Below are 25,071 nucleotides of genomic sequence, written 5' to 3'. Positions count from 1 at the left end.
GGGTTTTTAAGTTTGACTAAGAATATAGAAAATAGTAACAATATTTGCATCTTCAAATAAATGTATTAGGAAAGTATACCCAATGCTCAATAATGACATTTATTATACATTATAAATAGTAGTACATTTTTTTTATAAATTTTAGTCAAACTTAAAAGTTTGACTCCTCGAGAAACGAGATGTGCGTTTATTTTAGGACGGAGGAGGGAGTACGTGCATAATCTATACGCATCCATACGCAACAATCCTCGGTAGATTAGATAAGGCAGAGTTGTATAAAGCCTCGGATACACGCAGTGGCTGTCACATTCTTTGTATAAAGCCTTGCACCGGCTGTTTTTCTTTTCATTAAGGGGCGCTTTCTCCACTCTGTTAGTTGCAGAGTTGCTAGTCCGGTGCTCCTTGGTGCGTCAAGAGACCGTAGCTCCGTCCACCATTCAACTGTCTGCGCTTCCAAGGCCGGTGGTGCCGACTGCAGCCCAAGTCTCTGTTGCACATTGAACCAGGAAGGCATCTCTGATCGGACGCATCTCAGCGGCAGCATCCCGCATCGCCGTCCGCTCCCTTGGCAGCTGCTTTGAGCAGGACACGCCAAGCCCGATCACTGAAGCCAAGCACACCTCGCTTCTGCTTCTCACCGTGGCAGGGTCTTTCCCCTTTGCTTCTTCATGAAGCCAGATTGCCGGGTCGGCTACCTCCAAGGCTCTGTCCGGGAGAGCGGCCTCGGCGAACTTATGAAGGTCCAAGGAGTCTTTGAACATGTCGTCAGTAGGGCTCACCCCGGTGAACATCTCAAGCAACAGTATGCCGAGGCTGTAAACATCTCCAAGAGTTGAGACAGCGCGACCCTCGCCGTACTCTGCAGTCAATTCAGATTTCAGACACTATTTGGTCAGTGGATTCATGGCAAGCTACTTATGAACGTGCATGCCGAGATAACTGGACTTGGCAAAATGGAAGTTAAAAAACTGAACATAGCAATATCAGTGTTAGTTTCTGTTACCTGGAGCGACATATCCGATGGAACCTCTTAGTCCAGTGAAGCTAACTGAATTCAGCAGAGTTTTGCTAGTGTCGTCAGGAAGGATTTTTGATATGCCGAAATCTCCAACCCGAGCACTCATATCTTCGGCAAGGAGGATGTTACTTGGTTTGAGATCACAATGGATAATAGGCGGTTGACACTGATTGTGAAGATAATCCAGAGCATCCATGATATCTACCGCAATGTCCAGTCTCTGAGCTAAGCTGAGCGTATTGCTCAGACTCTGTATTTTGGATGCTGGATGCAGCCAACCATTTAGGTTACCATTGGGCATGAACTCAAAAACCAGTGCCTTGAATTCTTGGCCTTGGTGATCAATGCTTAAGCAACAGGTGATGATCTTTATGAGACATCGGTGGCGCACCCTTCGCAGTGCCTCACATTCAGCCACAAAACTTCTAGTAGAACCAGATTGCCATACGTTGAATACCTTTACAGCTGCGGTAATTCCCTTGTCATGTAAAGTGCACTTATAAACTGCACCATAGCTTCCTTGTCCGAGCAGATTAACCTCCGAAAAATGGTCAGTCCCATTTGCTAATGCTTGATATGAAACCCTTTCGTGCTGTTCATCAATTACTGTGGGAATGAGTTGATTTTCCTTTCCTTGTCTGAGCGTCTTGTGGATCAAATGGATAAGAAAAACTACTAAACCTAAGAATAGAAGTGCGCAGATTGACGCTACGGTGACCATAACTGACCTTGACATTCGCCTTCTGTTCTTCCCCGCAGCAGCTGTGAAGCACGGAGCTAAGTGAAGTTGAGGGTTTCCACCACAAAGCTCATCATTTCCATCAATTGACAAGTGAGTTGCATTTGCAAAAGGACCCCCTTTTGGCACTTCGCCTTGCAGATCATTGAATGACAAATCCAGTTTTGCCAACAATGTCAAATTCTGTAGAACTTTGGGGATGGAACCTGACAAGTTGTTGTGTGCTAGATACAGTTGTTGCAGGTTGCCAATGCTAGCAAGGGCATCAGGAATACTACCAGATAGCTTGTTCATTGTTAGGTTCAGTAATGCAAGACCTTTTAAGTTCTTCAGAGATTGAGGTATGCTTCCTTCTAATAAGTTGTTATCGAGCAGCAGCCGTACCAACGATATACAGTTCCCAACACTAGCTGGTATGGTGCCTGACAACTTGTTTCCAGACAGAATCAGTTCGTTAAGATTCACCATGGTACCAACCTCAGTTGGAAGTGGCCCGGATAATGAATTATATGATAAGTCTAAGTACCAGGAAAGTCGAGGAAGTTTTAAAACCTCTATAGGAATTGAACCATTGAGTCGATTTGTTGAGAGATCAAAGGCAAACACATTCTTTAAGTTCCCCAAGTTTGATGGAATTGGCCCCTCTAAGTTTCCATAGTATAAATAAAGATGATTCAACTGTGTAAGATTTTCTAGTGATGAAGGTATGAGGCCTGACAAGCTAGTGTTGTAAAGGCCTAACACACCCAAGTTTCTTAGCTGACCAATGCTCTCTGGAATCTGTCCAGATACAAAAGTATTATTTCCCATCTCAAATACTGTAAGACCAACCAAATTTCCGATGTTTATTGGAATATTCCCAGAAATCATATTGTCTCCCAAATAAAGACCTTGCAGAGTTGATGACAGGTTTGTGACTGAATTAGGCAGTTGCCCGCTGAAAGAGTTGTTGCCGAGAACAAGAAGCTGAAGTTGGGAGCTGTTTGCCAGTGAAGTGATGAATTCCCACCCTTGACTGTCGTTTGCTTCTAGCCTGTTGTCACCCAAGAAAAGGGCAGTAAGACTTTGCAACTTCCCCAAAGCAGAAGGCACATATCCAATAAAATCATTTTCTTGAAGGACTAGTTTTGTGAGAGCAGAAAGGTTGGCGAGCGAAGGTGGGATAGCTCCACTGAATCGGTTGCTAGAATAGTCAAGAGCTTCCATACCGGGGAACCTATCGCCGATATCAGCAGGGATGGTTCCAGACAGCATGTTGGTTCCTACCCACAAGCTTTTCAGTGAGGACAGATTGTACAGGGAGTGTGGAAGCACACCGGAGAGTCTGTTCTCATCGAGTGCAAGGACCTGCAGGCCGCCCATGCTGCCAAGTTCATGTGGGATCGGACCCTCGAGGTGGTTTTCTGTCAGATCAAGGTAGTTCAGGGATGACAGGTTACCTAGTGATCCTGGTATGGCACCCGTCAAGCTGTTGTTGCCCAGTGAGAACTTCTGAAGACTTGTTAGCTTGTCTCCAAGCTCAACAGGGATACGCCCATGGAACCGGTTACTGCTGAGATCTAACAGCAGTAAGCTGACACAGGAACTGAGGTTGGAAGGAAGCGTACCAGAGAACGCATTGTAGCTCAGATCAAGCGTCTGCAGACGCGCTAGGCGGCCGATGCTTGCTGGGACCTCCCCCTGGAACCAGTTGGAACTCAGGTTCAGGGTCCGCAGGAAAGTGAGGTTCCCAATGGCCGGGGAGAGGGCTCCGGCGAACCCATAGGAGGGCAGGCTCAGTGCCACCACCTGGCCGCCGGTGCACGCCACGCCCTCCCAGCCGCAGACGCCAGCGGTGCCATTCCAGGATGCAAGCATGCCGGAGCCGCTGCCGGCGAGCTCAGCCTTGAAAGCAAGCAGCGCGCTGGCCTCGTCGCTGGCACCGCCGTGCGCTCCCCAGGAGGCCGCTGCGATCATCACGGCGATGGTGGCAGGAAGCAAGCTCATGACGCGCATTCCCAATGCCATGGTAGAGCTGGGCTGGAGCGTATTGAAGAGCTTGCTGCCAGACAGAGCTTGCTTTTCTTGGTCAGCAGGGGAGCTACTTGCTGAATTGTTTAATCCTAAGGGATGCGTGCTAATGATTAAACATGCACATGCATCGCATCTGATTCGTGATCTGGTGAGACGTCGCTGTCTGCTTCTGTTTTTGACTTTGACATCCGCCAGCGGCCTTCCAAGTTCCAAGTATGGTTTGGGTTTGACCATTGTTCCCAATTTCAGGGGATTTTTTAAACTAGTGTAGGAACGTGTTGTTCTAGCTAGGGAGCATTACCATTTTCTATTACTAGTCTGAGACAAAACTTTGATTCAATTATGTTCACAAATTACCCAATTCTACTCTCTAACAATTGCAGCCTGACATGCAAAGCTGATTTAGTAAGTAAACTTTTTCCCTCCTGTTGGATAAGCAAACAGAGGTCTGTTGGGATTCTAAACTCATCAGACATACAGATGCCACCAGTCTAAACCGTGTGGTTTATTCATTTATTTTGGTCAATTTGCACCGTTTTTTATAGCTGAGCAGTGGCATAAATGAAAGCGCAGTTGATAGTGCAATTCTCTGTAAGAATTGAGGGATTAAAAGTATAGTCTGAAGGTATCATCCTCATGACCACCTATTTCCTAGAATATATTGCAACTTCAGAGTTGATCGGTACAATTCTCTTAAAAGGAAACGCATCATTCCTTCTCATGAACACAATTCTTTAAAGGATGTAAACAGAATTATTATCTTTACTCGAGTACTTTTCACATAAGAATTCCTGATTATCAAAATAAGGCAGTCAAAAGACGGTGAACAAACAGCAAAGAGAAGTGGCAGGTAGTCCAGAGGCAGCAAATTAGCAACAGAAAATAGCTTACCTGAGAACAATTCAGGATCTGCAGTGTGGAAGTGGCCAAACATTCAAACAAAACTCTTTCTGTACTATATATGAGTTTCTGCGTAGCCAGGCACTGTATGTACAGAAACAAACGGAGGTGCAAGTTAAGGCAAAAAATGGAGTAATAAGTCAACTGTACCATCAGTTCGGTTTGTAATGGTTTGCCATTCGAAACCAGAAGTACTTACAGTGTTTTCCAAATTCTATGTAAGATATGAAAACATCCTTTTATCCGTAGTTTACGGGTCCATATGTTGGCAACAACTAGACAGCCCACATAACAGATAAACAAACAAATGTGCATATATTTCACATATCCCTCAGAGTAAAATCTGTAAAACAGTACTTGAGATTGAACTAATCAGGCAAACACATGATTCTTTACGGATGATTGTCTCTAACCCAAGATGAGGCCATCATGGACACTGACAGGCAAGATTTTTTTTTCTTCGATCTGCTGACCGGTTAACCACCTATGTGCCCAGCATCAGCTGTTCAGAATATGGAAGCAAGATCTGTCAGTGAACTATTTATGAATATGGGACAGTCTTGATCAAGGAATCAGTTTTAGATTCTTCCCTGCCATACTTGGAGACTATCTTCTGTGGCAGCCCCATCTTTCTAAATATTGTATCCCTGTCCTTTACACTCATTTTTCCCCACCCCCACCCCTGCGCATCGAATGGATACCCACCAGGTTCTCAATACCCTTTTATAAACATCAAAATGGCAGTAGCAGCATCGTGATTTTATCAATACAATAAGACTTGAAGATAATAGAGTTTGACATCAATTGACCATGACACATTAATAGAATCAAAGGTGGATCAATGGTTCATATAATGTTCTTTTGACGACATAATATACACATAGATCCACATGTCATATTCACTGCATAGGGGTAATAATACCAGCCACGAAACAGTGGACAGGGCCATTGCTGTCCCTAGTAAGAAGTTGGCCTCCAACCGGCTAGGTGACACCGTGACAGTGTTCTTCCATAAGCCATATCAGAGTTGAGAACTCACCACCTACGCTGAACTACTTAGCATGCAACTCCCTGCTGCGTCAGTTGGCCGTGTATAAGAATCTAAAACTGGCAAAAGAAGGGTTCTGGTCGTGCCATGTCATCCTGCTGCAATCATATGCATGGGTGTACTGCATGCTGTTGACTAACCATACTATATAGATGGTAAAAGACAAACACGGAAGCAGTTCAAGGTTTCAATCGATCAGCGGATGCCCATTCCAGATCATGTGTATAACCGGCCAGAACCCGGAGATGGTTGGTGCTACGAGTACAAAACTGCAGGCTGGCAAGACATGTCCTAAGCTTTCTGGGTCTAGACATAGCTATTCTGCCTGGGCCATCCTTCATTTGGGCTTCTGAGCGGCTGAAGCTACCTGCTGCTGCATATGTTGGCAACAAGCCAACAACTAGAGAGTAGACACAGCCATGCATAACAGATGAATAAACAAACATCTGTCATATTTCACACAACCTTCATAATACGAGCGGTGTAATACAGTACTTGCAATTGATCCGTATCAGACATAAAAAACATACCCTGGCATTGAAAGTCTGAGCAAAACTTTCTGGTATACATAATGCCAATACACTTTGCTGATGATTTATTGTAGCCCAAGGTGTGGCCATTGTGATCTGGAGACTGGTAGAAGAGATTCTTTTGACACATAATACGTGCCCAGCAATCCTCTGTTCAGGTTATAGAAGTAAGATCTGACAGCAAACTATTTATGAACATGGAATAGTCTAGATCGTGGATCCAGTTTTAGATTCTTCCCTGTCATATTTGCAGACTGATCTTCTGTGACAGCCCCATCTTTCTTCATATGTATAGCTTTCACCAGTATCTTGGTCCTTGGTTCAGGGATCAACCCTCTTGACTTCATTGTTGTGTAATATTGCAGAGCCTCATCAAGCTTTCCTTGGGAATGAAGACCATGAACCATAATAGTAAATGATCGTTGATCTGGGCCTGATCCATTCCTCTCCATCTCATCCCATATTTGGTGCACCCCCTTCTCATATTTCCAATCGACATAAAGGTTCAATATTAAGTTATATGTATCAGAATCCAATTTGCAACCGGTTTGCTCCATCCTCTGCATCAAAGCAATGACATCTTTCGGTTTCTCTGTTGTCTTCAGAATATAGGAGTATGTCCTATTGTTTGGAGAGCAGCCCTTTGCTTCCATTTCGTCCAAAAGCTCGTAAACTTTCTCCATCCTCTTTATATTGCATAAGTATTTTATCAAAGTATTGTAGGTAGCCACATCTGCTTGACAACGACGATCATTCATCTCACCAAAAATCTCAAGTGCTTCTGGAATCCTTTTCTTGAAGCACAACTGGTCAATGATACAGTTGCAGATCGCCACATCAGGATTAATGCCTTTCTCCCACATGCTGTTGAACAGCTTCACTGCGGAACCAATTCTGCCATCTTTGGTCAGTGCTTTTATGAATGTGCCATAGGTGAACAGGTCCCGTTCAACCTTGGATGCAATGATATCATTCCAAATCCTTTGAGCGTCTCTCATGCTTCCCTTGACACACCAACCATTAAGTATGATGTTCCAGCTCTTTATGACATGTGGGAACTCATCTTTCTTCTTGCGGAACAGAACCTCCGCCTCCTCAACATGCTTGTATCGGCACAGCGACATCAGGAGTATCTGGAACCCAACCAGGTCGAGTTCAAACCCATAGTCCTTCCTCAAGTAGAACACCTCTATTGCCTCCTGTACCTTGTGCGCACCCGCATACCTGTTCAACAGCACGGCAAACATCCTGTTGGTTACCACGACCTCCCACCGCTCGTTGGGAATCTCATCAAACAGCTGCCTCATGAGCCTGACCTTCTTCATCCGCCCGAGAATGTCCAGCATCTCAGTGTAGGCCCTCGACCCATGGGTGTACCCGGGCAGCCCCGCCGCCCAGTTGAAGAACGCCAGCGCGGCCTGCCAGTTGGACCGCTGCTTCTGGAGAACCTTGAGGACAACGTCCTCATCCATGTTTTCAGCAAACTGACGGAGAGCACCACCGAGATCAGCATTGTCGCTGCTACCGGTGGACTTGAGAATTCTCAGGATTTCACTGGCATGGACCTCGCTGGAACTTTCCGAAGCGCTGGCATGGCAAAATCTCAGCGATCCAAGCAAGTGCCCACTTGGAAGGGCACTCTGGTGAAGGCATGGTGGCAAGCCCAGGAATGGCAACATCTCTGAGGCATTGTGTCGAACAGCTGGTGTGCATGACCCAAAAACGCCCAGCGTATGACGAACTGCAACGGGCATCCGCAGCGCAGTCAGTCCCCTTCTTGAGAAATAAAAAAAAAAAGGAAAGAAAAACGAATCCCGATAGAGGATTGCATCGAGTGGTGGGCTCATTGGAGAGGAGAGCACTCGGGCAATGAGAGGAGCTGAGGGCGTGATACTTACGGGCGATGGGCTTTCTGAACCTGCAGGCGGCGGCGAGGATGGCGGACGCCAGCCGTGGCGGCGGCATCATGCTAAAGCAGTAGCAGCGCTGCTGTGGCGTGGTCCAACTGAACAGCACGGTGCAGTCGTGGGAGGTGGAGGCAGGGGCCTCGGGGCTCCGCGGAGTTGGGCGGCGCTTGCGCTTCCCGTCCCTTCCCTCCCTCCGTCCAAACACACCCTCGGAGATCGTCGGGGTGGATGATGGGCTGTGTGCGCAATGCGCCGGGCTGTGCTGTTCATAATGGAATGGGCTCGGCCATGGCATGCGCAGTCGCCGTGGCCCAGCCCATTATCCTCGTTGCGGAGCAGCTCCAACCTCCAACTCGAACGCCCGCCCTGCTACGCGCGAGTGCCACCGGTCACCTGCTCTGCTCTCCCGCCAAACCAAATCCTCTTCACCCAAACCATCAGCATCAGCTTCCGCTATAAACCTCCAGCAAAGCCTCGCGCAACCGGCGACCATGGCGTTCCCGTTCCCCTCCCTTGGCGGCTTCCTCGCGCGCCGCCCGCTGCTCGTGTACGCGGCCACGTGGACGGCGGTGGCGGTCACGGCCGTGGCCGTGGCGGCGTTCGCGCCGGAGCTCGCCTTCGTCTGGGCGGTCGGGCCCGGGACGCCGCTGTCCAGGGCGTGCCAGGGCGGCGACGGGTTCAGCGTCGGCCTGCCGCTCGACGGGCCGCCATGGGACGTCGTCTGCGTGCCCGCCGGCATGTTCGGCCGGGCCAAGCCCGACGTCGTCGTCCCGCTCGTCTTCGCCGTCGTCGTCGTCACTGGAGCAGTCTGGTTCACCACGGCCGTCGGGGTGTGGGAGGATGATGATGATCACGACGAGGAGCCAGCGTCGCCGGCTTCTGTGGAGCATGTGTAGCCTCTGATGATTCTCAATCAATTTATTCCATGAAACAGAAATATTTGTGGTGTAAATACATTTGAATCTTGGATCTTTCCTTCTAGTTTCCGATGTTTCAGTTGCAACACGGTATAGAAGTTCAGAATGTATCTGAATTCAGACACCAATACAAAGAATCGAGAGTTTCAGACAAGTGGCAAACACAAAGAGCACAAAGAATCCAGATATATGTCATCAGAATTCAGACACCAAAGCAATAAAAAGAAACAGAATGAATCTTCCAGGCAAACACCAATCTGAACTTCAAACCAGAACTGAACTGCACATATATTGGACGAATATTAACAAGAGCACACATGTTGATCTTTGTCACACCAGAATAATCTAGGAAAGCATGCATGGAGATTTATTCCTGAACACCATGAGCTCCACCATTGCTCAGGTTCCTATAACCACTGCTACACATTAACCAGTCATCACTAGTAACGCCACATGCCAATCAGAATCGGAACACCTCTCTAATCCAGCTCTTCTGGCTCTCATTGCGCAGACTTGATCAGCTCCTCGCTGAAGTCCCAGAGTTGCTTTGCCAACTCATCGTTTCTCGACAGTTTGCTCGTCTTCTCCACGTTGCAGTCAGCAAAGTACTTTCCTGTCACTCCCCTCAGCTGTGGGTTCAGTCCTACATAACAAGTAGTTGCTGCTCCCTGAAATTTTTTTTAAAAAATCAGAACAGTATTTACAAAATAATATTATATTCAAATACTTTCACCCAGTGACAATGTTCTTTAATGTCGTCGCTATGAAAAAGAGTTGGTTAGAAACATGAATTGAGAAGATCTGGTTCCAAACCTGGGGCACATTTTTCCACAGAATGTAAGTTGCAACTTGAAGCACCTCTGCAAGAGAAAACAAGGTGTTTTATAACATTGTTGGAAGATAATCATTCCTAGTTAATACCAGAACATAGATTCTCTGTTAAAAGAAAAAAGAGAGAGAGCATACTCATGAGAACAAAGGAGTGCCTCATCAAATTGGTCATGATCAATCCAGGATGAACACTGTTAACTGTGATGTTTGCTCCTTCTTCCTGTTTAGTAACATAGAAGTAATGATGCATCAGAACAGGATAATGCACGGGATGGCGCACAATTTGAGAATCAGGATTTGCCAGTTTTAATCGGTGTCCACTGGTTGAGAATCACTAAGCTGATACAGATCAAGATCAAAGGGAGATAGCCTAAATAATCTCTGTAAGTCATAACAATACCTAACACGGTCCCTAAAGATTTGAAGTTAAGCTCCCAAAGTTTGCACCAAAAAATGCAGTGGCCCCTTATTATTAGAATTTCGCAATAGTGCACAGGCAAAAGCATCAGGGCCATGATGGGCATATTTGTCCTCAGGTTTCTATCCTTCCCGAAATTAAAGTAAAAGGGACAATACTAGGAGGACAAAATAATACCTTGAGCCGTCTAGAGAGCTCCTTCGCATGCAGTAAGTTTGCCAGCTTAGATTGTCCGTAAGCCATTTTATCATTGTATCTGCCAATAAAAGATCATTACTTGCAGTTCTATCAACAGTCAATCCCCACAAAGACCAATAAATTAAAGGCACATACATTTTCTCATCGTTGAGTTTGTCGAAGTCAATTCCCTTTGGGTATGTATGGTGGTGGGCAACTGATGACAAGTTCACAATGCGACCCTCAATACCCGTAGACTTGGCAGTGGCTTTCATATTATCAAGGAGGAGATTGGTAAGCAGAAAGTGCCCTGATAAAACAAATTTCAGTGCCAGAAAATGGGACAAATATTTTAGCTGCTTTTAAATAAGACATGGCAGTAAGAGAATACCGAGATGATTGGTGGCGAATTGCATCTCAACTCCATCTTTAGACAGTTGAAAAGGGCAGAACATTACACCTGCGTTATTTCTGCAGAACAGAGAAGGAAAATGTAATTCTTAATTCAGTGTAATATAGACGAGGAAAATGCTAAAATAGGTGTGCAAGTAATATACATACAACACTGAAAATAAATTTAATGGAAGCACAGGAATTTTTCATGTCAAAGAAAGGAAAACATAACAAGAGCTGTAGAGGGTTACATCAAGATGTTCAGAGGAAGTTTCATCGAGTTGAACTGGTCAGCAAAAGCCCTGACAGACTTGAGGGAGCTGAGGTCAAGCTTCAGAACATCAATACGTGCCATTGGGTTCTTCTCCATGATGGTCTTCCTTGCTTCTGATGCAGCCTCAGTGTTTCTCGCGGCAATGATGACATGGGCTCCTCTAAGGGCGAAGACTCTTGATGTCTCCAGACCAATGCCACTAGCTCCTCCTGGGAAACACCAAACATTACAGATTTCAATAAAATTAGGACAGCAAAAGATCTTTGACAAATCAAAAATGTGTGTTGGCTGCGGTTAACTAAACTTTACTAACTAAATTGATGGAGGTGAAAACTGCACTCTACTCCTACTGAGGAATGGTTGCAATTAGAAATATAACCTAGAGTAAATTCCAAGTTTCATGAATAAGAAACATAAACCCATCATGGATAAGAAATATTAAATATCCCAATTACAGATTTTCGGACACCTGATCCAATTGGACGACACTTAATAAGGAATCACAAACACTGCATAGAAAGATATTTAACATTTTGAAGTAAAATAAAGGCACTAGTGAGTTAAAGCCTAGTGCCAAGCGGCAACTTGGAGCCAAAATTGTAAAACAAAACCACCAACAAGGAAAGAAGAGCTAAAGCTGCTAAAATAACACTATCAAACAGAAAATGGTGCAAAGGCTAAAATCTCAATTCAGCCTCCCCCTTGATATAACCTGGGACCTCCTGAGCACTCTGACACCCTTGACCTACTCCAGAATTATTCTCATTCCATGCATCCCAATACAAATGAACGGAAGTGGCGTCAAAACTACTGCCATCGAAGCTTTAACATACATCCCTAATATACCAACTTTATATATATTAGCAATTTCATCAGTAAACAAATTGCCAATCAGCAGCACATTAACCAAAAATCTTAAAACTTCTAGGCAAGCTTCTATATAAGGCTGAACCTGACTGGGATTTATTCTCAATAAATGAAAATAGTCAACATGCAACAAACCATAGAATAGGGGCAAATTTCCCAACTTTTTGTGAAGTTAAGGGAACAACTAAGCCCCCAAAGTAGTATAGTGAAATGAAAAGGATAGAAGATGATAGGCATCTAACTAAAAGGATCCTGCATTGTTGACCTCTTACACTTGCCATGGCTTAAGAGTTGCATGGAACAACATTGCTGCAAGAAATTATGTGCTAGAAAAGGAGAGATGGAAATGTACCCCCAATTCGCAAATTGTGATCTCATCAGGTGCAGGGTTGTTGGTGCCCGAAATTGTCTTCGTACATGGATAAGCAGTTATATCGAAAAACATGGTACTTAAGACTTAAGAACTCCACAAAGTATTACAATATTATATAGGTGAGATATTACCACCGGTAAGACACTGGTGATTCTAGTTTAACAAAAAAAATGTTAATTTACCATGAAAACAGAAGATTCATCGCAACAAAAGAAGGCAGTCGTCAGTTGGAAAAAGAACAAACAGCATTACACTATAGACAATTGATTCAAGGCCACACAGAAATAATTGCCCCAAAGGACCACATGGGCCCAAACCCAATCACTCCTTTTCCACACAAAAAGGGAAGCAATATCCAGCTATGTAATCAATGAGAAAAACTAAAAATGAAAATCCATTAGCCCACTGTAACCTAACCACAATATTGAGTAGGAAAACATCATATAATACAAACATTGAATTTGATGCACAAAGTCCTTTACGGCTTGCACGTGAGTTTCTTGTGTAATTTTCAGTAAGATCCAGGTCACTGTAACAAGGAGAAGTTTGTAGTCACAGTTCGCAGGAAAACTTAACGTACATCTCATCTAGGACTAATGCAGTCGTAAGAAAACTATTGCCCATGACACATGTTACCTGTCAATTCATACACAAAGATATCTTATTTTTTTTGTGAGGATACATACACAAAGATATCACAAATCCAGCTCTGAACCCATCTAACTGCACGATGACCAAAAAAGGTTCTTTTTAAGAAAAACAACTACCAACACACACACAAAAAAAAAGAAAGAAACAATGCAAAGATTCCTCTGACATTACAAACAAATATAACCACGGAACAAATACTCAGCTTTGCAAAATCTTGGGGATTACATAGCATGGTATTTTCAGGAACGAGTTCACAGCATCAGTAGATTCAGTAGAAATCTAAAAATCAGTAGATTCAGTAGAAATCTAAGCAACAGCATTAAGCAGGGCATCATAACGTCGCGCTTTCAGCAACAGAATTTGCACAGGCAAGATTCAGAGACGAGGCTGCATATGCACGTACGTCTCATTACAATGACCAGTACAGTTGTGAGAAAAAAACCAGTGACAACAACACGTAGCCAGCAATTAAATCAGGGTGCACATCTGGCATACCACACAATTTAGTAGTAGCAGGTAGAGATCTACCCACACTCCTTATCAGACACCCCCAAAAGGGAAAGATCGAGAACACAAACCATCCCGATTACCGAGAGTAACCGACGATTTTTTTACCAAAGAACATCAGAGCAGCAGCAAGCATCAGCAATTCAACAACGCAAGGCTCGGCGAGTTCGCATCAGCATTGGTTAAGCACCATTGTAAAAGAGGAATCTTGTTCGAGGAATCTACAGGCTGATTAACGGATTACCTGTGATGACGACGGTGAGGCGGCTGGCGTCGACGCCGTCGGTGACCTGCTCCGCCGTGGACGCCGACCCGAACCCGCTGGCGCCCGCCTTGCCGGTGATGAGCGAGAGGATACCCATCGCCGCCGACTCGACCCCTCAACTCCAAGAACACAGGAACTGAACCCAACTGAAACTGAACCAAACTGCAACCAAAACAAACAAACCCAAGAAAAGAAGTAGAAGGTGAGCCAAGAAAGCAGCACGGCCAAGAAACCGCAAGAATCACGGAAATCTCGGCAATGCCGCCGGCGCACCTCGCGACTTTGTTTAATGCGCCGGGAAATGGAGCGGAGGGCGGAAACGGAGGCGGGCGTGCATGGGAAGAGGATGCAGGGGGGAGAGTGGGGAGTTTATTTATGGTTGGGGGGCGCGGGTAGAAGTTTGGTTGGGGAGTAGAAGCGCAACAACGCCAACGCGGGACGGGGCCGGAAGCTAGGGAGACGAAGAGGAAGACGCACGGACCACGGAGGAAGAGGCCGGAAAGGGATTGGAGCCGGATCGTGCTGGTGCGGGCTTGTGATCTGATTCTCAGTATACACACGCACGCTTGCCAACCTGGGGAATTCTTGGACACCATGGGACAGAGTTCTCGAGAAACAGAGAATAAGATAAATCCTCTTCAGTTTTCACAAAACAAAGAAAAAGAAAGGAGTATGGAGTGCAGTGCAGACAGAGACGAGTCCGTCGTTTCATGGAGCCTTTTCTTCTTACAATTGTTCAGGGCACGTACAACGGGCGTCGTCGGGTCGTCTGCAAGGATGGCCACGTAGGTTCGGAGCCGATGTGGAACCAAGTTAATACGGAGAGAGAAGGTTGTCGTCGTCTCGCGAGGCGACGACGCCGGCTGATGGGCCGATGCAAAAAAAAAAAAAAAAAAAAAAAAAGACGACCGAGCAAGAGTTGTACGCTAGTCTCCAACCGGCGACGGCACGAGCGGATCCAGTGCGGCGGCAGACGAATTGGACAGGGGAAGAAGGAGAGATGGTGAGAATCCACCTATGAAGCTTGCCCGCAGCCAGCTCGCTGCTGCCGCCCGCGCGAAGCTTGCGGCCACCGTCCAGCTCGGCCGCTCGCTGTACGTTGCGGCCCAGGAAGCTGGCTGTCGTCGTGCTGCCCAGGAGGCTTGCCGCCGCCGCCCAGTGCTCCTCCGCCCGTCCGCTCGCCACGGCCCAGGAAGTTACTTATGTTCAAATGCTCATGGATTTTAGTTCAGAGTTTATGACAATGTAAACTTGGTATAGGAAACGGATTAGTGACAGGCAATTTCTTTTTGTTTAGTTGTACACGTATTGCATCATATAGAAATAACGAAGTTGCACACGGATTAAAACCTCAATCGGTTGCAACTTATTGCAACCACTTTTGCATTGGGTTTTCCTCAGAAGAATAATGCAGTGCCTGGAGTACGTGTGTGCTGTTCTTTGTTTTGGTGACCACAGTGAAAGTTATACACGAATTCATGGCACTGTGTTTTTTCCCTCCCCACTGGGAGTTGATCGATTTTGTTAGTGATTTTTGACAAAGACACATCACATTGGAGATAACTCAGCAAATTTCCTCCACATCCCATTTTGAGTGGGCAAAAAATCAGACCTAGTCTCTTTCTTTTCTTTTTTTTGAAACGAGACCTAGTCTCTTTCGATGCCGATGGTAACACATCAAACTGATTCCTTGCTAATAATCCAAAGGGATTGGGTGGGATCGAACCTTGAGTGCCCTTGTTTCCGCTTTATTCCCCTTCTGTCGTTAGTGTTGTCGTCATCCTAATAAGAGTCTGTCATGGTGTGCAATTCAGTCACCCGTGTTGCATGGCATCGCCCTGCTTAATTTCTGCCATTTGTGTAAACACTAGATCACTACAATACGATGCAAGTGCCATCTTCATCGTGACCAACAACTAGACGTAGCCTCCCATGTCACCGTTTGGCCGAGTCCGCATCAGAAGAGGAGGAGATTTAAGGGGTTCCGGACGAGCTCTACGTCGGTCGGTTCCATTGGCATTGGGAAATGCAGTAGTGAAACCCTTGGGGTTTCAACTCCCAACAACCAGGCCGCCCGCTTCTGCTGTCCCTGCAGCAGTCCTGCACCAGCAGCTTGATCGATCTACACGTACGGCTCATTGGCCTCACCTGCTGTCCGGCTGCGTTGCGTCCCATGGATCTCTGTGGTTAGCCCGTCAATGGCGTTGCACTGGCATGGAAGAAGAATGCTTGATGGCAAACGGAACCACATGCTGGCTGCTGGATCCTCTTCATCGTCGTCTCATCGATCGAGAACTCTCATCTGGGACGTAAGGAACGCCAGCGCCGGTACAGATAAAAAGTTGCACTGCAGTGAGATTAGTAAGGTTCAGAAGAGCATGTACGGTCAAGTCCTCGGATTAAAGGGGTGGGTTCGATCAGATGACAACAACCTCCTGTAACGTTTAACTGTCCTTGCCTGTGCATGCAAGATCCTTTCAATCACCACCTACCACGCACCCGAATTATGTATTGCACTGTACGAGCTTCGGTTCTTGCATTGGCAAATGGAGAGGCAGATATGCAACACAAGGGGCAAGAACAAGGAAGCAGCCAGCAGAGATGTGCTCGATCATATCACTAGCTATGCAGCTATAGTAAGCTAGGCTTGCCTCCATATGCATTTGATTGCTTTCCACAGGGTAGTAGGCCAAGGCAATCAACCCGTTGCATGTGCAGCTGCAGCACAGCGAGGCCAGCTCATATGGGGGCTCACGTACGCCCCCCATATGAGCTGAACCAAACTGTCGTCTTCAGTAACTGTATCCTGCCTTGCAGAGGCACCAAAATGCAGCATAGGAATGCTACAAGCATGGATGGCCAGCCGAATCATTGGAGACGATGAGGGCGACGGACCGCCTTGTTTACTTCACCCCCAACTTCTAACTTTGGCACTATGCAAAAAGAAGGTTCCCCATCACATCAAACTTGCGGTACATGCATGGAGTACTAAATGTAGATGAAATTAAAAACTAATTGCACAGTTTTGTTGTACTTTGCGAGACGAATCTTTTGAGCCTCAAACTTGCGGTACATGCATAGAGTACTAAATGTAGATGAAATTAAAAAACTAATTGCACAGTTTTATTGTACTTTGCGAGACGAATCTTTTGAGCCTAATTAGTCAATATTTGAACAATAATTCACAAATACAAACGAAACGCTACAGTGTGATACAGTGCCGTCACAGTAATTTTGTCACTTCCAATTTTGACAATCTGTTTGCTGGTGTCTACAGTGCCATCTGTTTGCTGGTGTCTTCGATCGTACACTTGAGCAGCATGCATGCCTCTGCATTGGTGCGGACTCGGCTGTCAGTCAAGGACGTGCCTGCAGCGCTGCTGTCAGTGCTGCTGGTTGGAGAAAGTGGCCATCATATAGTAGTAACTGACTAACTGTTCATCTAACCATGCAAAGCATACATGTATAGTAGTAACTTAATCATTATAAAGTCTTTTTGTACCACCAAAAAGTTTTTGATGGGCAATGTTTGACCTTATTTTCCACCTTTTTAGTTAATGCAAAGGCAGGTCCAGCTCCTATCATCTTTTCCCAAGGAAACGATCGAAAAGGTGCTTTGTGTTTCCTGTGGCCTGGTCTAGAACGAAAATGTGAGCCGCTGGTCCGTCCAACTGCACGATGGAATCTCCTTTCGGGTCGTTGGATGGATGTCAGTTAGAATGCGCTGCAGCAAGATCGTACTCAGTACTAGGATTCCAAGAGGAAGAACCTCCTGTAAACTTTTGTTTGACGTATAATTAATCACTTAGAAAACGGTCATGTCGTCAGTTTGCCATCTCACCTCCTGTAAACTTTTGATGCCGCTTGCCGCTCGGCAGTCGGCACCTCATCATGAACGGGATAGATGCACACACTTGGCAAGGGACGCAAGCACACAAGGGGCAAAGACTAGAGGGAAACAAACAGATAATGTAGCTAGGCTCGCTGGAGTTATCATTCCGTCAGGGACAGAGGCCTTTCCAGATGCAGAATGGTTCCACAGGGTTGGCCAGTGCATTGAACACCACACCACAACACAAAGGCTCCATTTCCATGTGCAGCTGCTGCTGCACAGCAAGGCTCAACGCCTCATCTCATCTCAATATGCATGCAGTAGGGACCTCGGAGTCCATGTCAAGGCTCACTCCAGAACTCGCCAAATCGCCAGGCACTTGTCAAGTTGTCCTTTGGGAATGGTAGGTCAGGCAGGCTGTGTTGGTTACTTGGTTGCAGCAGATGAACTGTTCAGGCTCATGACTCCGGCCTTTGATCAGGGTTTACGTGACTTGTGCCCATCATGAAAAAGCTTTTTTTTTTCCTCTTTCAACTAATGCGAGGCAGAGCTCCTGTCATCTTTCACAAGAAGAAAAGAAGAACCTTTTCCTTTCCTGTTGCCTAGAAAAGCGAGCCACTATTTCGGGTACAAGATCAGGTACAAGATAGAACTATTGCCTCCAGGATTAGATCACCAACCCGCAAAAATGTTGAAAAAACCCAGCTGCAAGAGGAGCTAATGTTGCAACTTTTCCCCGAATCGCCACTTCCTGCGGACATACTGCTTAGACCTTTGCATCCTCCCAAAGTCCCAAAATCTTTCTATAGTTCATTACTAGTAGCAGCTAATGTGATCCTCATCAGAGCAGGGGCAGGTGCTCATGCCAATGCCAGCCATGGTGTCACTGTTGCAAGCAATAATGAGCCACCATGACTGTGGATACTTGTGGACAATCTTAACATTGACCTCACCTAGATCTCGAACAACTACTAAATGGCTGAGAAATTTGGTGAGGATCGAGACGAACCTGAGTTTGGCTCACAGAACAGGAACATGCACCACTTGGACTTCTCTTGAGAGCGAAGGTACTTTCGATAAGAATGTTGTTCCAAAGACTTTCAGGATGTGTTTGGTTGAGCTGTGGCTTTTGAAAAAGTAGTTGTGAGCTGTGGGCCGTAAAAAATTAGCTGTGAGTTGTGGGCTGTGAAAAAATCATTTGGTGCAACAGCTATGACTTTTGGAAAATACTTACAAGCGGACCCCACATGTCATTCATAGTCCACCCTACTCAACCCTCTCCCTCTTTCACTGACTAGCCCATTCTTCTTCCTTCTGCTACCATGAGCTCGTTGCCGGCCCAAATCCACCACCTCCCTGTCCCCACCGCCATGGCTCCCCCACCAACCCCTCGCCGCATCACCGTGCTCCTCCTCGGCTTCCTTTGCTCCGCCGCCTTGCCGTCGCGTGGTACGTCCCGGCAGACAACCACCTCCTCGCGTGCGGCGCAGAGGCCCTAGCCCTCCTCCCCGATGCCTGCCACTTTGTCCCGGACTCCGGCTGCGCTTCCACCCGCCTCCGCTCCCCCTCCACGACCCCCACCTCCGCCGCTCGGCCCGGCTCCCCACCGCCGCCTTCCCCTCTCTATGCCTCCGTGCGGGTCGCCGCCGCCGCTGGCCGGCTGGGAGAGGAGGGCGGCCGCGGCTGGGAGAGGAGGAGGAGGGCTGCCGCCGCCGTCGGGAGAGGAGGAGGAGGGCCGCCGCCGCAGGCTGGGAGAGGAGGGGGGCGGCACCGCCGCTGGGGAGAGGAGGGCTGCCGCCGCTGGCCCACCGCCACCCGGGAGAGGAGGAGGCGTCGAGGAGGACGGAGGAAAAAATCGAACCGGTACGCTCATACGGATGGCATGGCGGGTAATTTCGTGGAAGTGTTGCCCCTCGTAGCCGGTAAAAACAGGGGGGAGTGGCTATGAGATTTGTACAGAGGAAAAAGCAGGTTTTCTTTCAAGTCAAGTGTATGGGGTTACTCCTTTGGTTGGCTTTCAGTTTTTCTTGAAAGCCAAAGCACTTTGAAAGCCTAATCCTAATCAAAGGGACCCTCAAATAGGCAGTTTACACCATCTGCAATGAGTATTGGCCTCAATTATGAGAATAAGTGTACTCAATTATACTCCCTCCATTCACTTTTAATAGGTATATTTTCAAATCTGAAAAATTCGCTTTTGAGTCCAACTATCCATCCACTTAATGGTTGTCTTGAATCTGATGTGTGACTCTTCATTCTTCCAACCGAGATCGGCTACATAGGTATCAAGAAGTCTATACCTTAATGAATCGCAAGAACTAGTATGATTAAATAGATGATAAGTAGTATTGTTGATTCGTTGTCCTTGTCACTATGCTAAGGGGGTGTTTGGATACGAGGTGTTAAACTTTAACAGTGTCACATCGGATGTTCGGATGCTAATTAGAAGAACTAAACATGAGCTAATTATAAAACTAATTGCAGAACCCTGTGCTAATTCGCGAGACGAATCTATTAAGCCTAATTAATCCATCATTAGCAATTGGTTACTGTAGCACCACATTGTCAAATCATGGACTAATTAGGCTTAATAGATTCGTCTCGTGAATTACACTCCATCTGTGCAATTAGTTTTGTAATTAGCCTATGTTTAATACTCCTAATTAGCATCCAAACATCCGATGTGACAGGTGTTAAACTTTAACACATGGTTGCCAAACAGGCCCAGAAGAGAACGGAGGGAGTACAAAGAAAGGAGAGTCATACAACTTTTGTCCAGTAGCACAAGCAAAGCACTAAACAGGTAGATGGATGAAAAAAATGAGTGGATGAATAATTAAGGTTGGATCCTCCTAGAGAATGGAGCTAGATGAGATTCAGAGCTGTCAGCGGAGCTATCAAAACAAGCCGTTTCGCCAAGAAAATCTGGCTGGAGATTACGCTAAAAATACTTCGCCTTTGGGGATTGGATAATAGTAGAATGTCGAAGCTGCGGTGACCTGTCGAACCTGCACAAAGCGCACTGAATCTCGGGCGTGCATTTAGTGTGTGTGAGCAAGATTAGGTCAGGCTGATCCCTAAAAGAGGGGGCATGTGGGCCATCGGTACAGGAGTGAATTGAATCAACCTCTCAGTACTCCAACCATACCAGTCGTCTTAGGGGGTGTTTGTTTCCCTTATTTTTAGCTCCCGTAATATTTAGATACTAATTAGGAGTATTAAATATAGACTATTTACAAAATCCATTACATAAATGGAAGCTAAACGGCGAGACGAATCTATTAAACCTAATTAGTCCATGATTTGACAATGTGTTGCTACAGTAAACATTCCACACTGGAGTATCAGAGATTAACCAAGAAATTGTACAGTATATACTGAACATGTAAACACTGTAAATTAAGTAATCGCATGAAGCATTCCACACTGAATGAAAACCTCGTAACGCAAGAACCAGTAGCGCAAACACGAATGGAGAATTGAAGATGCCACCTTACCGTTGCGGCCCATTATCCAGAGAATGTGTATGGTGCAATGTATGAAACAATTTGTTGCTTCCCTTGGTACCAAGGTACACGCTGGGCAGCCAGCATCCTGATCAGACAATGATAATCATATGTCCTGCTAACCGTTGATGGAGATTTGTCATTTGTGCCTCCAGATCTTGACAGGCAATTAGAATAAACCCAACGCCGTCCAAAACAAATACAAAGCCAATGTTGTTTTTTTTCCGGCACATCACAAATCGAAGTGGCACTAAACAAACCTTCTGGACTGACATAAAAAAACCCCCATCTTGATTTGCAGTCCAACATTGTGGGGATTTTGGAGATTGATCATTGATGGTCGATGGGCACTGCAAATGAGTAAATACCGGAGAAACGAAGTCAGAAATGCACATGCTCTCCTTCATTACCTTTTGTTCCTCGTCCTATATAGACAGCTGAACAAACGTAGCAGTTTATACAGAACATGTTGTTTGCACAAACACAAAAGCTACTATATTTACTACACTGCTTGCACGAAAAACAGAAGAAAATGAACAAAACAACAACACAAGATGTCTTCACTCTTCGTGCGTTCTCCGGTGACTAGGCCGCCTCAGGCTCTCCCAGGTTGAGACGAGCAGGTTTAGGATGTAGTAGTAGACAGTCATGGCACAGGTCATCACGAAGTTCCAGCAAGAGGAAGGCCAGTACCATGGATACAGCAGCCGGAAGAACAGGCTTATCACATGCCTAGGGTAGCGACCAATCTGTAGCCAAGCAACAATCCCGTAAGCAACCAGGAAGGCATCTTATTATCATTTTACCAAATTATTGTGGAGAATGAAGAAATGAAGGAGGTGGTTCAATCTTAACAGTTTTATTGGCAACAGGGGAGACAATAACATAGAGTATGCAAGCCATGATTGGTTGATTGCTAGAGAACTCTGCCTATTCATCTATGATGATCCTAGCCTCAATCACAAGGTAACTAAATTTGTTTGGTATCACAAAAACACAGCATATCATCTAGACATCTACTTCAGCATTTTTGGTACATATGCGGCCACTGTACTGGTACAGACAAAGGTATCACCAACATAGATGTATCAAATAACATCATATCATGCAGCATTACTTTCAAGGTACATTGCCAAAAGAACCATAGTACAGTGAATGCACAACTGTATTAAGATTGGAGAAAGAGTGGTACTCACAGGGAAAAGCAAATCCAGTGTATTCCAGGCTGCATGCCGCACCGCTCGTGTTGGGTACGTAGGACCACCAGGAGAAGTGAAGCTGTAGAGGCAGGCCTTTAATCTGGTGCTTGTACTCAACCTCAGTTCCAACCCTGCATGAATTAATTCATTGATTAAATAAAATTTGACCTTGCAGCAGCAGAATGGAGTCGTAAAATTAGAGCATGCCTGACTTCTTAGGAAACTTATTCATGGCAGTACCTTGAAGTATGCTCATGCGGGAGAGGTAGTGCAGTAGCACTGGCTCAATTTTTAGCTTTTGAAGCTGCAGTAAAGAACAAAGCAGTAAGTTTCAGATGACGATACAACTCGCCTTCAGATGAACAAAATAGCACATCTGTTTCACAAAGAGATCAACCTGATCTGTGAGATCAATTACAAAGTAATCTGCTGGACCACCAACCAAGAAAGAATTTGGAAAAGTGGGAAAATGCTCTAGGAAACGAGAGAGCAAATGATCTGCATATCGAACATAGCAACAATTTAGTACCATACATAAAGCATTTTTGGCCTTAAAAAGATGCTGAAAGGAAACCTACCCTGATCATAGAAGAACATGAATCTAGAGAGCAGAAGGAAAAGGTCTCTACCAGCCTATGGAATAACAATTGTTAGGAGAAATGCGATAAAGTAGCCTTGACATTGTTAGGAGAGAAGAGGTACAGTAGAACTCAATGAAGAGAGAGAATAACCTGTAATGATATTTTATTAAGTCGGTCAGGGACTAGAGCAACATCTTCAAGGAGATACTGTTTAACAAAAAAAGAAAAGAAATGTAAGTGGTGTAAATACACATGGAGAGTAATTTTGAAATGAGACAAATCACGAGGAACCAAACCAACACTTACATGATACAAGGAGAGAAAATGTCTTGTATTTGTCTGTATGTCAATCCTATGGGAAAAATATTATTAGATAATGACAGTTTCAGGTGGAAAAAAGGACAACCATGATATGTCCTCAACTACAACAGAAAACATATGAAGTAAAAAAAACATTAATAATAAGTAATGATGACTTTCATATTTGCAATCATACCAAAAAACATTTGTAGCACCTTGAACAAGAGCAGAGCTGTATCTTAGTGGTATTTCCTTTCCATCAAGAGGGGCTTCAAACAACTGCACAATGAACTTGTGATTACTAAAATAAGGTAAAGATGGTAGTGACAACAATTTTGAGAATACTATCTTGTCAGAAGGACAGAATAATCAATCGAGAGCAAGTCAGAATTTATCCCATCCTGAAATTAACTAGTTTGAATGATTGTTGGTGTTAATACGTCAACCTAAACTGTAGTCTAGTTACTTCAGTGTACACTTGGTAATGAATATGGTATCCTTTCTTTGGCCTTGAATAAACTTAAATATGTTACACATAGCATATAGTATTTTGAGGAACATAGATATTTCTATACTTGTGGGTTATGCGCATTAATGTATGGTATAGCAAGCACTAAAATTGTGAAAGAATGTGCCCTAATAAGTTACTGAAAGCAATATTTTTTCTTAAACCTTAAATGACTACTTTAAAGACATCAACCAAAAAAAGAAAACATGGTTTCTTTGTAATGGAATTTGACATGTACATTACATCCTATGACTATTTGTTAATTTGAGTAGCACAGCATACCCATTTGTGGAGAAGAAGGGAAAATATGTTGGACGCGAAGGACTGGCTCCAGAGTTGCACTATCAACTCAAGTATACGCCTCCCACTTTCAGGCACTCTAACAAAATGATTAGCAAGAATTTCATAGAAGCACAGCCAACCATCTTCTCGTTCATCTAATGGAGCAATGCCATCATCATTCTCGCTCATAATCGCATCTGTTCAAAGTATAATGCAGTAACTTCTTATATAAGATTGAATATATTATTTCGCTAAAAATAGATCTAGTAAACTGCGTAGGAATTGTGCTTCAGTCTAAAAGAATAAATTCAGCAGTAACGTAGCCCTGATCATCTTGAATAATTTATCATAAGATGAAGTTGCAACCCAATAGAAAGGAATTATACAACAAAAAGAAAATCATTGTAGCCTAATGATTCATGGAATTCCAAATGCAAAAATACATTTCTGCTGTTCCAAATGAGAAATCGATTAGATTTCTTCCAACAACTGCTCATTCTATGTGCACTCTTATATTTATTTACTGATTAACATGTTTATAGAAACCATGGTGCAAACAATCTGAGGTCAACCACAGTAGCATCATATAAACTTAGCTAATGATAAAGGGTGTCACTTTCTGAGCCAAGTCCAAGCAACCAACATGAGAACATCAGACAGGTGCAAAAAACTTCCTAACCCATCAAAAGAGCTACATTTGTCATGGAATGAAGCGCAGCTATCTCAATATAATTATTTGGAAATCCCAAATTGATGGCATGACATCTGGTCAAAAAAATCTGTTTCATTGTTTCCTTTTAACAACCTCATGGTCGTACTTGCAAACTGTATTATGCAGTAGCTAAATCTTTGCATTACTTCATCCACTACATGAAAAACAAGGAGGGTGCAGTAATTCCAATAACTGTATCAATATCAATCCCCTTTACTATTGGAAAGAAACGAGTAACGAAACTAGCAGCAGAAACTACAAAAGATATGGCACCTCGGGCACGATCATCCACCTTCAATGCAATATCTGCGAATAATGCTGCA

The 25,071-nt window shown here is 44.9% G+C and overlaps 5 protein-coding genes across 6 annotated transcripts in view; 1 reads left to right on the top strand and 4 right to left on the bottom strand.

Moving 5' to 3' along the window:
* Nucleotides 1-83: 83 nt before the first annotated feature.
* LOC101753953 (probable LRR receptor-like serine/threonine-protein kinase At3g47570) lies at nt 84-3,838 on the bottom strand. Its single transcript, XM_004968173.4, has 2 exons — nt 1,004-3,838; nt 84-859 (listed from the first exon to the last, which is right to left on the bottom strand). Exons 1-2 carry the CDS (start codon nt 3,762-3,764, stop codon nt 438-440), a joined length of 3,183 nt encoding a protein of 1,060 aa, XP_004968230.1. The 5' UTR covers nt 3,765-3,838; the 3' UTR covers nt 84-437.
* Nucleotides 3,839-4,959: 1,121 nt separating this feature from the next.
* LOC101786862 (putative pentatricopeptide repeat-containing protein At3g15200) lies at nt 4,960-8,373 on the bottom strand. Its single transcript, XM_004968170.3, has 2 exons — nt 8,147-8,373; nt 4,960-7,989 (listed from the first exon to the last, which is right to left on the bottom strand). Exons 1-2 carry the CDS (start codon nt 8,214-8,216, stop codon nt 6,434-6,436), a joined length of 1,626 nt encoding a protein of 541 aa, XP_004968227.1. The 5' UTR covers nt 8,217-8,373; the 3' UTR covers nt 4,960-6,433.
* Nucleotides 8,374-8,646: 273 nt separating this feature from the next.
* LOC101757996 lies at nt 8,647-9,051 on the top strand. Its single transcript, XM_004971606.1, has one exon. The coding sequence runs from the start codon at nt 8,647-8,649 to the stop codon at nt 9,049-9,051; it is 405 nt and encodes a 134-aa protein (XP_004971663.1).
* Nucleotides 9,052-9,335: 284 nt separating this feature from the next.
* LOC101786469 (short-chain dehydrogenase TIC 32, chloroplastic) lies at nt 9,336-14,477 on the bottom strand. 2 transcript variants are annotated; one of them, XM_004968169.4, is made up of 9 exons: nt 14,102-14,477; nt 13,808-13,990; nt 11,143-11,374; nt 10,890-10,969; nt 10,655-10,808; nt 10,499-10,577; nt 10,039-10,123; nt 9,886-9,932; nt 9,336-9,740 (listed from the first exon to the last, which is right to left on the bottom strand). In XM_004968169.4, the coding sequence occupies exons 2-9, from the start codon at nt 13,923-13,925 to the stop codon at nt 9,573-9,575; spliced, it is 963 nt and encodes a 320-aa protein (XP_004968226.1). In that variant the 5' UTR covers nt 13,926-13,990; nt 14,102-14,477; the 3' UTR covers nt 9,336-9,572. The 2 variants fall into 2 exon arrangements, with proteins under 2 accessions (XP_004968226.1, XP_012701947.1); XM_012846493.3 differs by having other exon boundaries at nt 13,808-13,980; nt 14,102-14,476.
* Nucleotides 14,478-21,543: 7,066 nt separating this feature from the next.
* LOC101786065 overlaps nt 21,544-25,071 on the bottom strand; it is a 4,580-nt gene continuing 1,052 nt past the window's right edge. The window contains exons 2-11 of the mRNA XM_004968168.4: nt 25,022-25,066; nt 24,037-24,233; nt 23,443-23,525; nt 23,253-23,298; nt 23,097-23,153; nt 22,944-22,998; nt 22,763-22,863; nt 22,606-22,669; nt 22,363-22,496; nt 21,544-21,915 (exon numbers count right to left, since the gene is read on the bottom strand). Coding sequence (XP_004968225.1) covers nt 21,727-21,915; nt 22,363-22,496; nt 22,606-22,669; nt 22,763-22,863; nt 22,944-22,998; nt 23,097-23,153; nt 23,253-23,298; nt 23,443-23,525; nt 24,037-24,233; nt 25,022-25,066 — 971 coding nt within the window. The 3' untranslated portion in view covers nt 21,544-21,726. The remainder of the gene's footprint in view (nt 21,916-22,362; nt 22,497-22,605; nt 22,670-22,762; nt 22,864-22,943; nt 22,999-23,096; nt 23,154-23,252; nt 23,299-23,442; nt 23,526-24,036; nt 24,234-25,021; nt 25,067-25,071) is intronic.

Source organism: Setaria italica, chromosome V (genome assembly GCF_000263155.2).
Source record: "Setaria italica strain Yugu1 chromosome V, Setaria_italica_v2.0, whole genome shotgun sequence".
NCBI classification, from domain to species: domain Eukaryota; kingdom Viridiplantae; phylum Streptophyta; class Magnoliopsida; order Poales; family Poaceae; genus Setaria; species Setaria italica.
The sequence above is the reverse complement of the archived record's forward strand: the minus strand, read 5'-3'. Positions and strand labels throughout refer to the sequence as shown.

Bases quoted from the DNA above. Each gene is read 5' to 3' on its own strand.
- LOC101786862 (XM_004968170.3), bottom strand. From the start codon at position 8,216: ATGATGCCGCCGCCACGGCTGGCGTCCGCCATCCTCGCCGCCGCCTGC. The intron at 7,990-8,146 runs GTAAGTATCACG...TGCCCGTTGCAG, and splicing joins GTTCAGAAAGCCCATCGCCC to TTCGTCATACGCTGGGCGTT.
- LOC101753953 (XM_004968173.4), bottom strand. From the start codon at position 3,764: ATGGCATTGGGAATGCGCGTCATGAGCTTGCTTCCTGCCACCATCGCC. The intron at 860-1,003 runs GTAACAGAAACT...AATTGACTGCAG, and splicing joins CATCGGATATGTCGCTCCAG to AGTACGGCGAGGGTCGCGCT.
- LOC101757996 (XM_004971606.1), top strand. From the start codon at position 8,647: ATGGCGTTCCCGTTCCCCTCCCTTGGCGGCTTCCTCGCGCGCCGCCCG.
- LOC101786469 (XM_004968169.4), bottom strand. From the start codon at position 13,925: ATGGGTATCCTCTCGCTCATCACCGGCAAGGCGGGCGCCAGCGGGTTC. The intron at 10,578-10,654 runs GTATGTGCCTTT...TTTTATTGGCAG, and splicing joins AAACTCAACGATGAGAAAAT to ATACAATGATAAAATGGCTT. The intron at 9,741-9,885 runs GTTTGGAACCAG...AAAAAATTTCAG, and splicing joins TGTGGAAAAATGTGCCCCAG to GGAGCAGCAACTACTTGTTA.